Genomic DNA, 19,714 nt, shown 5'->3' on the forward strand with positions numbered 1-19,714 from the left:
TGGAGCAGTGAGGATTGGTTATCAACAAACTAGATGCAGAGGAGTCATTAGGGACGAGCGAGAACAATGGGTTTGCGGATTTGCTAAAGCTCTGGGACCTTCAAATACTTTTGTTGCAGAATTATGGGGAGTTCTCAATGGTGGTTATACAATGTCTAACGATCTGGAAGGAATGCAATATAAGAGGTAGAAGGTTAGTTCAAAGAATTAGAGGTTTAATTGTGGAACAACGTTGCGGATTATCTAGTAAATTTTGGATGTAATTTAGTTAGGGGAGCTTCTATGATGCAGTCCTGTTTTGGACTATTTTATTGCATTCTTTTTAATTGATCAATAAAATTCCAACTTATTCCACATCAGCACAAGTTCATCGTGAATTCTATGAAACATTTATTTATTGCACATCTCCTTCATTAATTTTTTTTTTGTTACATGTCCCTCATTAAGATAATATTAAGTATGTATTATATTATTATAATTAAGGAGAATGTTAACATGTGCATATATGGCACATGTTAAGGTAGTAAAAATAGAAATTATGTTTTAGAATTTATGCATTTTAACTTTTCAAACATTAAATGTCTTGTATCATTAAAAGTTAAATTTCTATATTAAGATACCTTATCATGTGCCCTATATGCACATGTTAGCATGACCCTATAATTATAACCTAATAAATCAAAACCAAAACAACGCTATGTTATCTCATATTTTAGTCGAGCTAAAATATGCATTAAATCTTTTGTTTAAAGTAATGTTGACTCCATTCAAAGATGCATTTACTTTGACTTTCATAAGATGAGAAGTAAATATCTTCAAGAACAAGAAAACTTTCATTTAAATTTTCTTAATTATGAAGGTTAAGGGTAAAGGGTTTAAGAATAAGAGAGTTCAATGGAAAATATTTATAAGTATAGAGCTTATAGTATATTCTGAGTTAAAAGCCAAAATTGCCTTTCGATCGTCGTTTCTTTCGATTATGGCAATCAAAAGATCGAAACAATATTTGTTGTGGACTTAGAATATTTTCTTTATTGCAGTTTCAAATTCAGTTCGATTTCGACGGATGCAACGTTCCAAGTGAAGGTGTATTTCAAATGCAAAAAGATACGTGGCAGAAAACTAGTATAAGAACCTTAGGTAGCAGTTATCATCTTTGTAACTACAAATACTAGTTTCTTCTCTCTCCTGTTTTTTATTTTATTTTATTAAAATGTTAATATATATTTTATTTGTAAATTATTATTAACTAAATGACGGAATAATGTGGAATAAATTAAAATTCCATAAGACTCATCATGGACTTGCGCTGATGTGGAATTAGTTGATATTATATTGGTCAATTAAAGGGACTGCACTAAAAAAGTCCAAAACAATATGAGTCTAACCACTAGGCTACTTGGTAAAAAATAAAATAAAATGCACAAAAAGTGATTTAATAAGCTGTAAAATTGGGAGAAATTTGTTTCTGTAAAATTGCCATTCTAGACTCAGAAAAGAATAAATCATATACTAGATCTTAAAGGTAACGCCAGAATTGAAATAACCACACCAAAATAGTAGAATCAGTAATGATATATGGTTACAAGTTTTCTTGTAAATTGTAATTAAGACATATCTTAAAATGCATATGTAAAGAAAAACATAACCTAAAACGAAACATAACAATAACAGTTGCTATTTCTTCTCCTTAACTTTGGATAATATGAAGAAGACCATTTGTTAGTGCTGATGTTGAGATCAAAGCAGCATTTAATATGCTCAGACACTGCATCAAGAAAAATCATTGTCTATTAGTCTAGTTGCATGAATGCTTCAAACAAAAAAGATGAAGTTGATAAATCTGTATGTAAAAATTAAAATTCACTTATTCCTTACCTCGTTCATACCAATGATGACAACCTTTTCCTTCAAGTCCTCAAGAGGAATTTGCAAACGATTGATTAATAATTGAGCTGAAATTGGAGATGAAGGACTAATAACCAAGTCATCTGTAACTAGATATGTTCTTGGTCCCTTCACATAACCCTCATCAGTTGCCGAGTTTTTTAGGGCCTTAACAAGGTTCATTGTTACACATTTTTTATCATCACTCCGGTATTCATCAGTTATGAAAAATTGATCATTTATGATACTTTGATCGTAATTTTCACCTTGATAATAACAATAAAAATGATCTCGCGGATTTTTTATTGGTAAAATATTCTTGCTTGATTTGAACTCTGAGTCCAAGCAAGGATCAACAAGCCTCTCCTTTGCTTCTTTTGAGACCAGATATTTGTTCACATCTAATTCATATATGCTCTTGTACAATCGACCAATGCTGCTCACAGAACTATATCCCCGACCAATCCAGCCCCGAAAACTGTATCTTCCTAACTTATGTATAACACCTCCCAAGGGAAATGTGAGAAAACTTAATAGTAAATCTGCAAAGTCTTTTTCTCCATGAGCAAACAATATATTTCCATCTGATTTTCTTATAACTAACTGCAGCGTGAATTGAATATCGCTACTGTTATCAAAATTACAAGGGAAAAACAAATGTCTCGCTATGGACGGTTTCTTTCCTAGAAACACATCAGTCATAGGTGACTTAGAAACCAAAGCACATTTTAAAATATCCAGCACCTGAATAGTAATAATTATAGTTATAGTTATAATAGTCAATTAAAAATGAATTATACTCCCTCCCTCCCAAAATGACCGAGTCATTTTCAGAATATCATATTTTTATAACTTTTTACTACTATACAATTAAAAATATTAATCGTCAATGTTTTGCATTGATATGCGTGACACAGTCAACTGACACACTCATTATGGGACGGAGGGAGTATTGAAGAAATGTTGAAAAGCTGTGTATGCAGAGAAAGCAATAAACAATAAAAAGTCATATAAAAAACAGAACAAGGAAATAAAAAAACCTTTTCTTGAGTGACATTGACAGTAATTTCTTTTGCAGAACTTGTGCTTATTCCAGAATTCTGGAGCAGAGAAAAGCTTGTATGAACCATGGAGTTCGGCATGATAGTTAAATCCTCAGTAATGACAAAAGTAGCAACACTGTTAACAAATCCTTTGCAGTAAGGTTTCAGGAAAATCGAACGGTTGCAATGACTCTTACAGCGCGGACATTCATGATATGCAGATGTGCTCAGAATATAACCATGTCCGGCATAATAATGACGATTTTCCCGACCACAGTATTTGTTACCACACATGAAGTATTCCGTGGACTCAAGATCATCAATGTTAAACTTAAGTGTACTGCAATATTCTTCGGATGAGTTCCTCGGATACAACAACAATTCTTTGTTTGTATTTGTCCACAGACACTCGTCAAGATTTGACACACTTTGATAAAGTGAGTTAAGACAACCAACTGTGACAGGTCCCATGTTTGAATCCTTCTGCGAAAGTCTAGCAATGGTTCCTAATGGTATTGTTAAGAAGCTACAGAGAATGTCGACAAAGTCCTTCCCTGCTTCAGCCAATACAACTTTATTACTCTCTTCATTAACAAGAAGTTTCAACTGCACATGCTCCTCTGTTTGAGTAGCAGAAGCCATGGTTGCTTTGCTGATATCAAACACGAACTAAATAGAAATTAAAAGAGGAGAATGTGTAACATTGCTTACATTTGTATTGACCGTTGCTTAAAGATTCAATGGTTGTAAAATGGAATAGTAATTAAATGTCACAACAATGCATAGGAAAGGTAATAATACTAGTATGACCTTACACTTACCACTAATTTGGCTGATTAATTACTACTACTCGAAAATTGCAGATACTTAATGAAGAAATTAAACTGGGAAGCCTGAGGGATAGTTAGTTTGCTACTATCAAAGTTTTAAATTGCGGTTGCGGTCGCGGTCGCGGATGCAGTTGCGACTGCAGATGTTGCGATTGCGGTCATTGTGGTCGCTGCGATATGAATGCGGCCATTGCGGCGTGAAATAATTTTTTATCCACACAAATACGAGAAAAAAAATATAATTATTATTAAAAAACTCTAAACCTAATTTGTTTTCCCTCCACTTTTATCTTGCAATTTTTATTAAAAAATAATATAATTTTGTCTTAATTAGAATTCAAACCCGCGACCTTTCAGGTCAAGACAATATTTTCAATCACTGTGGCAAATATACCAATTGTGATTAAAATTATGTGCAATAATTTATAAGCACCATCGATTTTCACAGGAAAGATTTTATACAACAATTAAACACCATCAAATTACATTGCACAATTTAAACAATTAAAAACCGATAATTATAAATTTAGCAAATCATCAAATCATACATTTTAGATGATAAAGAAGCAGTGTGGACTGATTTGTTGCATTTTAGATACGATCACCTACCCACGAGAATGTTGGGTGTGGGGTAACGATTTTCGAATGGGTCTAAGGATTTTATATGGTGGGAGGATGTGTTAGATATTGGAAGTGGGGGCGAGGATGATTGGTTAAAGCAAATGTGTGAGCTTTTTTGTTGGCTCTGGATATAATATAACATTGGTTTTTAGAAGTTTAAATCGTTCGGAAATCAAAGTTTTAGTGATTTATTCCCTAATCTTTTTATTAAAGAAGCAAATCAAGATGCAATGTTATGATCGGATAGGTTGATGTCGAATGGGGAGACTCATTTATGGTCAAGGAAATGGGGTGAGATTTTGACTGATAGTGAAAATCTTCAACTTCTTGAGCTTCAGAATTTATTACACGTTTTTTCTCTTCATCCGGAAAGCGAAGATAGGTGGAGGTGGAAGCCGGTATCAGTTGGTCTTTATTCTGTAAAATCATGTTATAATGTATTGCTTCATTCCCGGAACTATGAGATCTTAGATTATAATGTTTTGGGGGCAATCCCGAAGCTTTGGAAGAATGATGTCCCTTCTAATTATTACAAAAATTACCAACGAGGGCATCGCTTTGTCGTAGATGTATTTTGTCCAATTCTCATTATATTCCTTGTATTTTCTGCTTTCTGAATAGCGAAGATTGTTCCCATCTCTTTTTCCCGTGCTCTTTTACTAAAGGTGTGTGGGAAGATGTTTTTAGATGGGTAGGCCAAAGTATGCCGCCAGGATTGGAAGATTGGAACCATTTCTTATGTTTTGGGAACATAGTTAAATGAAAAAAAGGAAATCATGTTCGTCATTTGATTTGGCTAACTACTATTTAGTGTATTTGAAACTTTGTTCAAAAAAAGTGTATTTGAAAACTTAGAAATAATGTGATTTCTAACAAAGAGATTCCTAATACCTCCTCCTTATTGGAAAACATTAAAGTTGTTTCTTCAATTTCCTTTAGAGGTCGCTCAGGTCGCCATACTCCATTGTCTTTTCCAAATTGGTGTATTGATCCTATTGTATGTTTTCAAAGCATTTAAATCTTTGGTTTTGTTTGGTAAGAGATTGAGTACACCTTATACTTTGAGCACTGCTAGGAACACACCCTCACACACACTCCCATTAACACACTCTCATTCCATCTGATCAACTTTTTTAAGCCTCTAACTTGGTACTAGTTATGAATCTGTGAGTAATTTTAATTAATTTATTTATTAAAATTAATCTTCTTGGATTGTGCAACACTTCCACAAACATCTCCACTCTCCATCGTATGAATCTCACAACCAATTTCACCATGATTCTTTTGCAAATGCCAATTTTCACCTTTCATCTCCACTCTCCACCATGTTTTTTTATTTCCAGAACCTAGTTCCCCTTTTAAAAAATTCATTACTCCAAAAATACAAACCAATTCAAAGAATGAATGAAATAAGAAGAAGCAATTCAATAACAAATTTAGAGATTGAAAAAGGAGAATGCTTTAAAAAAAAATCAGAAAAGACAGTGTTGTTGCCAGTGCCGTTTGTGGCCACAGCCACCCTCTCTCTGTCGCCACCGCAAATGACAAATGAGTATTGTCGTTCCCGACGGCCGCACCTTGTAACCCATCCATCGCCGGTCGCATCATGTAACCCCTCCACCGCTGGTCGCACCACATAACCCCTCCACTGTCGGTCACACCACAGTACCCTTCACCGCCAGTTTTATGTTCTTCTCTTCCAACAAAACCAAGTATAAATGGGTTGGGGTTTGGGTTATGCCTCTCAAAAAATTGAAACAACTCCTTTAATTGTACAAGTTTCCATGGTTCTCTGCGTTGGCAATGGTTATTGATTGGGTATTGACGGTGGTAGTGGAGAAGACAGTGGTCAATAATCAATTAGAAAAAAGAAAGAGAAAAATAAAATAAGGAAAAGCTAACTTGTTTAGCCGGTTAACAGGTAAGACATTTGAAAAAATAGATGAGGTGGACCAATCAATGAGAGTGTGTTAGTGGGAGTGTGTGTGAGAGTGTGTCCCTAGCATAACTCCTCTTATAATAATGTTTTGCCTATAAAAAAAACACAAATAACAATTCAATTTCACAATTTAAAATAAAATATATCGACTTCATAGAGCCTTACATTTGTCCACTTTATTCATAATAATTTGAAATAAAAGCAAAGCATTACAACTCCATTTAAACATTAAAATGCTCCAATAAACTTCAACGAACAACCTAGCATATGTGAGAAAATAATTCTCCAAAATTCACCTTAAAGGCGAATAAGTGGAGTGTACGGAGTTCGAATCCCGACTTCTTTACATATAGTGCAATGTCCCTATCAGCTAAGCTAAGCTCACGAGAAGAATAATTATCCCCTTTATTCTTATTAACAAACACCTCGATACTACTACCCAGTCTCGTCCTAGCTAGGATAGACCCTGCGTATAATTCATTAAAGAAAAATAAGTAAAAAACATGGGGTGAGATAAGTTCTAATTCATTCAAGTTGTATAAACAAACACACAAAAAGTACATTTGAAAAACTAAATCATCTAAGGTGTACATATGTAGTTGTACAACATAGGTATATCAAATGCAATGTCCATGCAATTCTACTCCTTTTGCATGTTGTACCGATAATTCAGACTCAAGAAAGTATACTAGGATGATATGATAACTAAAAGAAGAACAACACACTTTTAGGTTAATTAAGTACATCACACATTTTTTTGCCATTCAAAAAATAAAAAAGTACATCACACGTTCACTACTATGCTATTGTTAGGATTCCTAGCTTTATAATTATGCCCTAACAAAAATTGATCGGCATGAGTAATTAAGTTTTGAGTTTAATTATTGTGCACCGTCGGTGTAAATTATTTTTAGACATACATTCAATGACGCGTTGCCACATCATTTAATAAATGTGACACATCATGTATTTTTAATTACCATACATGATGTGTCGGTTTATTATTAGACGCATATGCAAAATAATTTTACACCGACGGTGCATATACATTAAATTCTTAAGTTTTCCATACCAAAGCATGAGTAGTTAACAAGGCACGCGGGTCCTTCATAATCATTTCAAACAATCTATGAGTATGTTTCAGAAAAAGTAATACAAACAAATATCAATTTATGAGTATGTAAAATACCATCCTCACCTTTCACAAGCTAGGTACGTCATAAAGAAAGTGTTACCAGAACAACATCATTGACTCTCCTGAATATGGTGACTCGTCTCAATATTGTTCGTGATAAAATTATACACAACACATATATAAGAATCTATTCTATTTATTTTTCTCTCTCATTACTATTAATCATTTAATTATTGAATCTTTTATTACAAAGGAAGGTTGAGTTACTCATAATTAAGCATTGTGATGATGTGGCACTTTATAAGAAAAGTTTACAATCACTATTAAAAAATCTTTTCATCATCTCTTTTAATTAAATCATTTTAATTTTAATTATCAATATATCAAATTATCACTATATAACTTCTTACAATGGACCAACTAATATTATAATTTCCATGATTGTTGGAATTCTAAAATGAAAAATTAAATTAAAAGGGACCAACTAATATATAAGATTTATATAACCACAAAATATTCATGACTATTGGAATTCTTACTAATAAAAAAAAATGTGTGTCTAATACTATTGGAACACTAGCAGAAAAATGACTTTTGGTTTAGAGATACCACTACTGGTATGTGAATACCAGTAGTGAAATACATTTGACCAAAGGATTCCACTACTGATACTTTAATATCGGTAGTGAAAAGTTCAGAGACAAGGGATTTCACTACTGGCTTTCTTAAATCCGTAGTGAAAAGTAGACACGGTGGCAATGTTGTAATTACATTAAAATTTGTTTTAATTGTGTTTCACTACGATCTAGGATTCACCCGTAGTGGAATCCCTATTAGTGTTATTAATTTTTTCATATTCTCATTCATTCCCAATTATCCCTAATTTGTTCATACGCGTTCCAAGTTCCTCAAACCTCCAATCGTCCCACTGCAAACTCTAAACGGCCGACCCTGCAGAACGCTTGAATCGTCTCCAAATTTCTTCGTTTTCATTCGGTAAAGGTATGAATAAATCAAACTTCCTCCAAATTTCATTCGTTTTCATTTTCATTCTTGTTCATTCGTTTTCATTCGCTTGGGTTTTCATTCGTTTTCATTCGCTAGCTCTTGTTGTTTTCTGTATCGTTTTTTCTTTTGTTTATTATTTGAGTTAGAATTAGCTGGTTTTTGAACTGTTTTTGCTATCTTTGTGATGTTTTTGGTTGGTTCTGCTGATATATGTATATGTAACTGTGGCTTGATGAGTTTTCAGGATTTTAGTATATGGTTTTTGAGTTAGTGGATTCATTTGTATATGATTGATATATTAATGAGTTATGAGGGTATGCGCTGAATCTATGTTACTGATTATGAATTTAAATTTACTAGATTTGCTGCTGAGGATTTGTACTCTATGTTTATGTTTTACTCTCATGGTAGAATTTCAGGAAACTGTTATAATCTTCGATCTAATTGTATGTCTTATTGTTTTATTTGTGTTTTGTTTTCTGATGTGAGTATCATGCAGGCTAATTGATTTTCTTTCTCTGCATAAACCTTGGTGTGTTTTTTTTAAATTCATTTTTTCCAATACTATACTTATATTTTTGTGAAGTATCATAATCATAAATCTCAGATTTAAAACAATGCGTGAATTTGTTTTGTACACAATTTGAGCCCAGGTGGGTTGATTATGAAGTTATCCTGATTCAATAGTTGAAGTCTTCTTGAATGTAGTGTAGCATAGTGTGTGTGTGTGTGCGCGAGCGCGCGCACGCACCCACGCTGGTAATTATGCTCCAGACAAGAGCTGTTATCTAATTTTTACTTCCTTGCTTAAGTCTTGAAGTGGTTGTTATGTTTAAATTTCATGCAGGAACATCTTTAGGATTCTTTTCTATATTTGAAAAGCTGGTTCTATTGGAAATTTTGCAAATAAATTTATATACTGAAAGTACTTTATGACAACGGAGCTTAATACAAAGAAAATGGGAATGGATTCTGCCCTTTCAGATTGGCGAAGGTCAGAGAACGTCTCACATTTTCTTTTTCTTTTTTCAGTTTCCTTTTGATCACTGTCTTTGTTGAACCTTGGATTTTTTCCCCTCTTGGTTCTGTTTTAAGTCAAAGATATATCACTCTTCTAAAACAACTTGACGTTCTTTCCTAATGAAGCAAATAAATTGTCCTTCATGATTTGATCGTTTGATGGTTTTTTCCCTTTTAAATCATTCATACGGCTTGGTGTTTTCATATCAACTTGCTTATTTGTTATTTTAATACAATGTTATATTTTTGGGCTGAGACTGCTGATTACAACTTAAAATTCCATAGTCATGTCTCTTAATGAATGCCACCTTGTGGCTAATAATGAAATTCAATCAAGATGTCTTTCATAATACTAACGTTTGGTGCTTAGATTTTCTCAAGGATGCAAGATTTTCTCCCTTCACAGTTTTCATTTTTAATTTGTTAAATAAAACCTTTCACAATCAATCTAACGTTTGGTGCTTAGATACCTTTTACTGTGTTTATGTAGGTGTCATGGTCGAAATACTTTGTAAACAACCTTTGGATCTTGTTTTTAATGCATATGTGATGTGATTCACATATTTTGCTCAGCTTCCTGAAATGATAGCTACATCTTAGTACTCTACTATTTTTTGTTAAGTTTTTTCATTGGAAAAACATTTTCCCCTCATGATTAAACTATTATATAAAACATAGCGTATTGTTATATGGTGTAAGGTTTATAATAGATCTGTACTGGAGTATGAAACAAGAGAGTAATCTTTCATTGCAAACAAATATAATGAATCTCTGCACTAGTATCAATGTGATATAGATCAGAGATCAATAACGGAGCCAGTATACAGTAGGTATTGGAGAGACTTGGCCTGCCCTTTCTCTATCTCTCTCAAAAGCCCAAAGTCCAAACAATCAATAACTACTCTCTCACTAACACCCAGGACCAACCTCCTCTTTTACTTCTAATTACACTGTTGACACTAAAAGTGGGTAACCATTTGTTTTTTAGATGATTGGAACAGTTGTACTAATTTTTAACATGAATATAGATCCAAAGGTGATTAATTTTCAATTATGCCAAGGATTATGCACGCCATTCAAGCTGCAAGTATGAAATAGTTGTTTAAAGAAATCCAAACAGTTATGTTTAGCTGTCTCTTCCCATTTCCTCTATATATAAGACGTCTTTGTTCTGTCATGCTTTATAGACCAATCTTTCTAAAAGATTCAGGGAATAGTTTTAATGTCCAGAGACAGCACAAAAGTAGGCCTAAAACTTGTTTTTGGTGTTACAATGATGAAGATCTGTAAACTACAATACTTAATCTGCATGTGTAATTATCTTCAAAATCTTGGATTGTTCAGACAAATTACCGCGTCATTATGATACTTGTCATTTGTAATTCCATGCCAATATGTTTAGAACTTTCCCTGTGCTTTCGCTCATGAGAATATATTTGTACCTTTGTAACCCTTTGTAACCCTTCTGATGATGGCTGTAGATTGGTTCTGGGATTGGGTCCAACCCCGAAGACATATGGCGATGACTACAATGACATGGGATTTAATAAGAAGAAAAATTCGGCCAGCCTTTTTTCCCAGAGCATGCCATCTGAATGTGAATCAATTCTTCAACTTGGCCTTTCGGGTGCAGCAAATGAGGCATCAAGTATAATGGAGTACTCAGGTTCAACAGAGACTGATGTGAATATTTCATGCTTCTCAAGCCAGACATCAGGAGAATATAATTATGCAATGATACCTGTCGTTGATGAGGGTTCTACCTCAGCTAAGAAATAAGGTGGTTATATGCCATCACTTCTTTTAGCTCCAAGAATGGATAATGCTGAAATTTCGGTGCAGACACAAGAACTGATTCTTGGGACTAAATCTCAGGTGTTCCCTGAACCATCCAGTGGTACGAATCACTCACTTGGCACCGCATCTGCCCCCCAGGAAACCGGGATAACTTCACAGAACCGAACAAGCAATCCTAAGAGATGCAGATTTTTTGGCTGTTCAAAGGGAGCTCGAGGTGCTTCAGGCCTTTGTATTGGACATGGGGGTGGACAGAGATGTCAGAAACTGGGATGCAACAAGGGTGCTGAGAGCCGTACTGCTTATTGTAAGGCCCATGGTGGAGGCAAGAGGTGCCAACACTTAGGGTGTACTAAAAGTGCTGAGGGGAAGACAGATTATTGCATAGCACACGGTGGTGGTAGGCGATGTGGGTATCCAGGTGGGTGCGCAAAAGCTGCACGAGGTAAGTCAGGACTTTGTATTAGACATGGAGGAGGTAAGAGATGTACGATAGAAGGTTGCACCAGAAGTGCTGAAGGACAAGCTGGGCTGTGCATCTCTCACGGGGGTGGACGCCGTTGTCAGTACCATGAATGTTCAAAGGGTGCACAAGGGAGCACCATGTATTGCAAGGCACATGGTGGTGGAAAATGGCGAATGGCAATAGAAAGAACAATACCGTATGGCTTTATCCCAAAGTAAGTGTGGTATTCTAACTTTATATATATTTACTTTTTTGGCTTTTTGATAAGTGTGGTATTTTTTGATCAAATGTTACTATATATAATTATGTCATCCATTTGTAGGGGAGGAAACAATATAATACAAATGACTGTGGATACTATGTAATGAAAAATATGTTGGACATTGTCACTGCTAAGATAACTGAGTCTTGGATGGAGGTAATAATTTTTATTTTTTATACATCAATAATTTTTTATAACCGAGTCAAGAATAGTTTTATATTATTATTTACTTATTGTAGGTATTTAATGACCCAAGTGAGTTAACAGCTGACGAGATGTATGAATTGCGACTACGTTGGTCAACATATTTTTTGGAGTTATTGGAGGGTTAAGATTTATCTGGTGAGTTATAGAATAGTTAATTATTTAATTTTAATGCATCTGATTTTTCGGAGAGGTTTTCGTCACAGCACGGACACACGGATTAATTTGATTTATAGTGTTTTTTCTAAAATTAGAATCCAATAAATCCATTATATTTGATTTGATTAAGTTCGGTTGATCAGTTCACGTGAATATGAGATATACTTAAAATATTCCTTACATTATTTGTTTGTGTTTTCTGCAAATTTTATATGCAGTTTTCAATGCTCAGTTGCATATATAATATAATTCCATCACATTCTTCAAAATGAAGCTGTGTTACATTTTCTGGTTACTGTGTTTGGCATCACATTCACACAGTCACACTTCAAAATGAAGCTGTGTTGCATTTTCTGGTTATTGTCTACATCTTGGTTCATTGCTCCGGTGGTTCCTGCTGGTTTATGGGACTATAATTCTGAAGTCTGCATTGGTTTCTATCTTGCAGGGCATTGAAACATGTTCAGTTTAATCGAGCTGCTCATATACTAAATTCAGTTACGAATTTCATTGGAAAGAGGAATGCAGTCTGGAAAATTGGGAATAGGATATTCAATGTATTGTAGTAGGAAGGGAATGGGGTGTGGCTTATTTGGTGGCCAGCCTTATGGCTGGTTCTTTACAAGGTTACATTAGAGTTATAATGCCTAGTTTTACAACTAAGGTTATATGTTATACGGATAGTTTTTTCAACTGCGATGATTGAAAAAATTGCTTAAATTATTCAAAAGTCATGTATCATGGATATATTACTTCTTTAATTTGTTCTTTGTGTTTTTTGGATTTACCCCTACTTCTAAGTTGTTGTGGTTATTGGTTGCTACTGCAACTGATTTTTAACATATAGCTTTAGCACTAGCAGCAGTGGCTCATTCTTTGGGGTCTGTGATGAAATTTGGTCTTAAACATGTTACAAAACATGCAGGCACAGGAAGCTACAAAAAAACGAAAAAAAAAAAAAAAAAAACTAACATACCACTACTGATATTAATAACAATCAGTAGTGAAAACTACACATACCACTACGGGTAAGAGTAATAACCCGTAGTGGAATCCTCAATTCTAAAAAAAAAAAAAGGAAACCATACATACCACTACGGGTATGCGTAAATACCCGTAGTGGAATCCCCAATTCTTAAAAAAAAAAAACTGGAAACCATACATACCACTACGGATATGTGTAAATACCCGTAGTGGAATCTCATACATACCACTACGGGTATTTATAAATACCCGTAGTGGAATCCCCAATTTTTTTAAAAAAAAAACAGGAAACCATACATACCACTACGGATATTGTAAATACCCGTAGTGGAATCTCATACATACCACTACGGGTATTTGTAAAAACCGACATGGAATCCCCATAATATTAAATAATAATTACAGAAGAAACTACACATACCACGACGGGTATAAAAATACCCGACGTGGAAAGTTGTACTTACAACGTCGACTGCATTTACTACTAGCCGCGGCCAGTAGTAGAAAGTCTGTTTGGCCAGTAGTTGTATCTCCTTTCTGCACTAGTGGAATTCCCTTTATTGCATAGTTAATTGGTTCCTAAATGAAAAATGAAAAATTTAATTAAAAGATAATCAAGCATTGTGATGATGTGGGTAAAAGGAAGGTTGAGTTGCTCGTAGGCAAGCATTTTGATGATGTGTCACTCTAAGAAAATGTTTATAATCTCTATTAAAATCTTTTACTTATTTCTTTTAATTGGATATATGTGTAAAATAACTTTACATCGAAGGTGTACAATAATTAAACTCGCATTATTGGATGATGCATGTGTAAAATAACTTTACACCGACGGTGTAAAATAATTAATTAAACTCACATTATTGGATGCATGTGTAAAATAACATTACACCGACGGTGTAAAATAATTAATTAAACTCACATAATAACTTTACACCGACGGTGTAAAATAATTAATGCATGTGTAAAATAACTTTACACAAACGGTGTAAAATATTAAACTCACATTATTGGATGATGCATGTGTAAAATAACTTTACACCGACGGTCTAAAATAATTAATGCATGTGTAAAATAACTTTACACCGACATTGTAAAATAATTAATGCATGTGTAAAATAACTTTACACCGACGGTCTAAAATAATTAATGCATGTGTAAAATAATTTTACACCGACGGTGTAAAATAATTAATGCATGTGTAAAATAACTTTACACCGACGGTGTAAAATAATTAATTAAACTCACATTATTGGATGATGCATGTGTAAAATAACTTTACACCGACGGTGTAAAATAATTAATTAAACTCACATAATAACTTTACACCGACGGTGTAAAATAATTAATGCGTGTGTAAAATAACTTTACACCGACGATGTAAAATATTAAACTCACATTATTGGATGATGCATGTGTAAAATAACTTTACACCGACGGTGTAAAATAATTAATGCATGTGTAAAATAACTTTACACCGCCGGTGTAAAATAATTAATGCATGTGTAAAATAACTTTACACCGACGGTGTAAAATTTTAAACTCACAATATTAGATGATGCATGTGTAAAATAACTTTACACCGACGGTGTAAAATAATTAATGCATGTGTAAAATAACTTTACACCGACAGTGTAAAATAATTAATGCATGTGTAAAATAACTTTACACCGACGGTGTAAAATAATTAATTAAACTCACATTATTGGATGATGCATGTGTAAAATAACTTTACACCGACGGTGTAAAATAATTAATGCATGTGTAAATAACTTTACACCGACGGTGTAAAATAATTGATGAATGTGTAAAATAACTTTACACCGACGGTGTAAAATAATTAATTAAACTCACATTATTGGATGATGCATGTGTAAAATAACTTTACACCGACGGTATAAAATAATTAATTAAACTCACATATTATTGGATGCATGTGTAAAATAATTAATTAAATTCACATTATTAGATGCATGTAAAATAACTTTACAATAATTAAACTCGTAACCAAATAATTTTTGTATATACACTAAAGTTATTTAATTAATAAATAGATTTACTTCGAGATATCATCAGTGTTGAGTACCAGTTAGGCATCTTGACTGTATTCCGGTCTCTTCTGATAGCCCATTACATTAATACACTGCTTGTAAAGGTTAAAGTTCAATACAGGGATTAAAAGTTAACAATATTTATTTTTCAGAATAAAAAAAAAAGATTGAACTAAAATTGTAGGACTTAACCCCGAAGGGAGTCCTTCCAGAGGGTTTGGAAATAGTTTTCAACCAGCAATAGACGCGCCTCGATTAGTACCTCATTAGTGTGTCATTGCCCCAAGCGCAAAGATGTTTATTCTCATAGCCTAAGTTTCAATTTATATAACATCATGTCATAAGACCGGATACCAAGTTTTAAAAAAAATTATATAACATCATATTCATCTTATTTCTCTTATAAGCAATGTGGGACTTTGAATCTTCTCATCACTCTTTGGCTTAAACAAGTGTGGGATTATGAAGTTATGGAGGAACTAAGACAAGCAAATAAGATTTCTCTAATTCCTTATGTAAACATAAGATTATTATAGACCTTATGTTAGTAGAATAGATTTTTTAAGACTTTTAAGAGTATGTTACACTGAATAAACATAAGAGGGAGAAAATAATTTTGGAATTTAGAGTCCAGAAGCAACAAAGTTATCATAAGATGGAATCAAAAGACACTTGTAAATTGTAAGACTTATACGTCATACTTTGAATTGGCAGCATTTAAATTGGTAGTGCTAAGACATTGTTTGGTGCATCAATCATATCCTGAACAATTCTAAGTGGAAACTTTAAAGATAGAATGCACTGGATCTTATGCACTAGACATCAATTTTTGTTTGATTCTCGGATCAATTTTTCTACCAAGTTAATATTTTCATAAACTATCACAGCTTTTTCCCATGTACAATCTGTTCAATTTTTCTTCTAGAGGCATTTATAACTGTAAGTGTAATGTGATAATAAGTCCCTAGCCAATCCTTGAATTATGCAAAAAATGTATTACCTTTTTTATACACATTACAACAAATTAGAAATAGGAAACTTAGATCCTCTTGTCTAAGTTGCAGAAAAATACAAAGTATTTAATCCTAAGAGTTTTAAAACTAAATTGGGAGGGGCCGCGCGAACGCAGGCTCCCACAACAACAAATTATGATGTAGGCTCCACCACTTGGGTAGACCTTAGGCTAGCACCCCTCCAAAGTGCAATGGAGGTCACTTGCCTAGGCCATGGGCCTACATGATCACCCATTGACCCCATCCAGGTAAGTATGTTGCAATGTATCACACACTTCTATTTTATAACACATGCTTAAAACCAATGACTATTAAACTTCCAATGTGGGACTTAGATAAGATGTAATTATTAGTTCAAACAAAACAATTAGGAAATCCAGAAACATGATTTCACAAAATAAAAAACCAGAAACATGCACACAACAGAGTAGCATACAACCAAAAAGTGTCGGTATGGGCCAATCCGGGCTGTGCGCTTAATCTATTAGCATCATGTGGTGATTTGAAACCTGACATTGCGGAAACTAGCCGTTGAGTCTCTTGATTTTGCATTTTTATGGCTTTGAACAGAATATGTCAAAGATATGGAGCATAAATTTTTCGTTGTATTTGATAGAATGACTATTGAATTGTATACTATATATGTATATATAAGAGTTATTGAGACAAAATTATCCAATCCTAAACAAATCCTTAAAATTTGGATTCTGTATAAGATTTGGGCATAAAATTATGACTCAACATACTATTGAGTCATGATGTTCAAAAGACAGACTCTAGTTTTAATCAAACGCCTAAATACACTCTCTAAACCATTTTCAATCATTTCAATTTAGCTTCTTCAAAAAAAAAATCATTTCAATTGCATTCTCCATAGCCTCAAATTTCATCTTGGCAACACTAGAACCTTCTCTTAAAAGGGTTCTCAGAGATGCATCCACACACTTCAATTCATTGAAATTCTCCAACTTCTCTTCACATGATGATGCTACCATATTATGCATCAACTTTGTCACTTTGAACCATTTGGTTGCCTTTGACTTTGATGCAGAACCAACCAAGAAAGACAAAATGGATTGAAAGATAGACATGTTCATTACTATGACCTCTCTAAGAACTCTTATCACAGAAACAACTTCTTGATCTTGATTCAAAATCAAGGAAGCTCCAAACTTACTTGTTTTAAAGATTTGATCAACTTTGTGACATTCTGTTTCATTTTCTTGGTGAACAAGTTATATTCGACTACACTTGTTTCTATGTATGAAAATCGCTTTCTCCTTCTAAGAGAAGAGTGAAGTGTTTGAACATTTTCTTTCATTTGTAACATGGTGTCCCTTGTGATGCCACATACATCCAAAATTTTCACCGAACCATCCATCAACTCTTCTACGAATTTCTCACGTCTATTGTGAGAAATAGCCTTTTGTGTTGATGTCATATTGATAAGATCTTCCAATGAAATATACAAATCTTCAAGATAGGAAAGGCCAGTGATATATGTATCTGTTAAATATGTTTGAATCTCAACCCCAAAAGCTAGCTCAAAGGGTGAGGTTGCCCTCACATATTTATACACTTCACATCTCGGGAACCTAAGCAATGTGAGACTTCAAACAAATTCCAACAACACAAACTACATATTCAACACCCACCCTCACGCCTAGCGTGGTTGATTCTAACAGTATCATCAAGATATTTAATCGAAGGTTTACCCCCTAGTAGTGTATAAAACTAAGAATCAATCAAATATCTCTCTTAAAGGGAAGCTTTAGTTTCAAATTAGAAATTAGAAACCCATATTGGCATTGTGATTAATTTAGGGACTCCATTAAATATATGGAAAATGCTAAACAGTGCCCCCAAGGCAATATTTAAGCATATTAAAAAAAATTATGTCTTGAAATTTGTGCATTTAATACCTTAAAAGTGTAAAAAGTTGTCTTACCAACACCAACTACTCCCTTCTTCCCAAAATATAAGAGCATCCATAATGGAGATACCTTACTTTTTTTAGAGTTTAATGTGATTTTTTGCTTATAATAGCGATCGGAGGGAGTATAAAATAGAAGCGAAAAAATGCAAGAGAAAATTCAGTAAATCAATGAGGTACAAAAAGTACACTTCATGAGAACACGACAATCTCTAAAATAAGTCAAGAAAAACCTGAAGTTAATAAGTGTTTGTTTGATAACATAAATAAATTCACTTATAACTTATCGGATTAGTCTATCGGTAGAGAATCTCAAGTTCGTAGTACGGCCCCTATATGCAAGGTTCTTTGGGATTGATTAAAACTTACTATTTTGCGAAGGAATAGCGTAGGACCTTAGTGGTCGTTCTTGTGGGGCTTCAGCCATAACTAAATCGGAAAGAGGAATCTCTAATTGATTTTCTAAATTTCTACGTCTTAAAAGACGTTCGGGTTCGCTAACTAGTTGCACCAATCTTTCGCCTCTAGAGCGAGTGCTTGGCATGCAACAAACGAACTAATCGGGGTAAAATAAAAATAAAATTGTCTTAGTCTCTACGGTGTAACACTGGAGTTACGATATCGACTAAATTGGTCCCCGGCAACGGCGCCAAAAACTTGATCGGGACGACAACGTGACTGCAAGTATACAATCGTGTCGTGTAGTTTTAAAAAGATATCGAACCCAAATGACCAATAATCGACCTACCGTTATCTAATGTTACTTTGTAAATCTAAGGCTAATGATTTAAAGGATTTTGATTAATTGAATAATTAAAATAAGAAAAATAAATATTTTTTAGATTTTTTATATGTAAATAAAATATTGCTAGGACGTGCTATTAGTTGCTTCAGAAGGTTCAATGTTTAATTCGTGCTAGACAAACTGTTAAATTTTCGAAACTATATTGATTTAAAAATACCAATCTCAGCTCTCGCAAATCTTGACTAGTATTATAAATTATAAAGGTGGTGCTTAACTCTCGTCCTCACACCCGCTAATAAAATACTCTTTGAAAAGCAATATAATTTAATTAACTTTAATCCCAACTCTCGTTGCGAATTAGAGTTAATGTTCAGTTTTTACTATCTAGTAGAAATCTCACGCTCTCGCTCTATTGATTTTTACTTTAATTAATTCTCACTCTCGTGACGAATTATAATCAACGTTTAATTAAAAACTGCTTAAGAAAATAAAACAGTCGCCAGTTTTCAAGAATTATATTTGATTTAAAAACACTAATCTCAGCTCTCGCAAATCTTGACTAGCGTTATACTTAGATAAAATAAATGCTCAGCTCTCACGCGCTCACTCACCTATAT

General features: G+C 33.6%; 1 protein-coding gene, 2 non-coding genes and 2 pseudogenes across 3 annotated transcripts; 1 reads left to right on the forward strand and 4 right to left on the reverse strand.

Annotated features, from left to right (window-relative positions):
- Positions 1-2,804: 2,804 nt before the first annotated feature.
- On the reverse strand, positions 2,805-3,572 carry LOC123892397. The gene is made up of 2 exons (XM_045942182.1): positions 2,928-3,572; positions 2,805-2,858 (listed from the first exon to the last, which is right to left on the reverse strand). Exons 1-2 carry the CDS (start codon positions 3,570-3,572, stop codon positions 2,805-2,807), a joined length of 699 nt encoding a protein of 232 aa, XP_045798138.1.
- Positions 3,573-10,947: 7,375 nt separating this feature from the next.
- On the forward strand, positions 10,948-13,164 carry LOC123888739 (annotated as a pseudogene).
- Positions 13,165-15,549: 2,385 nt separating this feature from the next.
- On the reverse strand, positions 15,550-15,702 carry LOC123893406. Its single transcript, XR_006803501.1, has one exon. It is a non-coding gene; the product is annotated as a U4 spliceosomal RNA (small nuclear RNA).
- An 812-nt stretch (positions 15,703-16,514) lies between these two features.
- LOC123893366 lies at positions 16,515-16,675 on the reverse strand. Its single transcript, XR_006803468.1, has one exon. It is a non-coding gene; the product is annotated as a U1 spliceosomal RNA (small nuclear RNA).
- Positions 16,676-17,164: 489 nt separating this feature from the next.
- On the reverse strand, positions 17,165-17,875 carry LOC123888741 (annotated as a pseudogene).
- Between the last annotated feature and the right edge of the window lie 1,839 nt (positions 17,876-19,714).

The sequence above is a fragment of the Trifolium pratense genome, linkage group LG6 (genome assembly GCF_020283565.1).
Source record: "Trifolium pratense cultivar HEN17-A07 linkage group LG6, ARS_RC_1.1, whole genome shotgun sequence".
Lineage (NCBI taxonomy): Eukaryota > Viridiplantae > Streptophyta > Magnoliopsida > Fabales > Fabaceae > Trifolium > Trifolium pratense.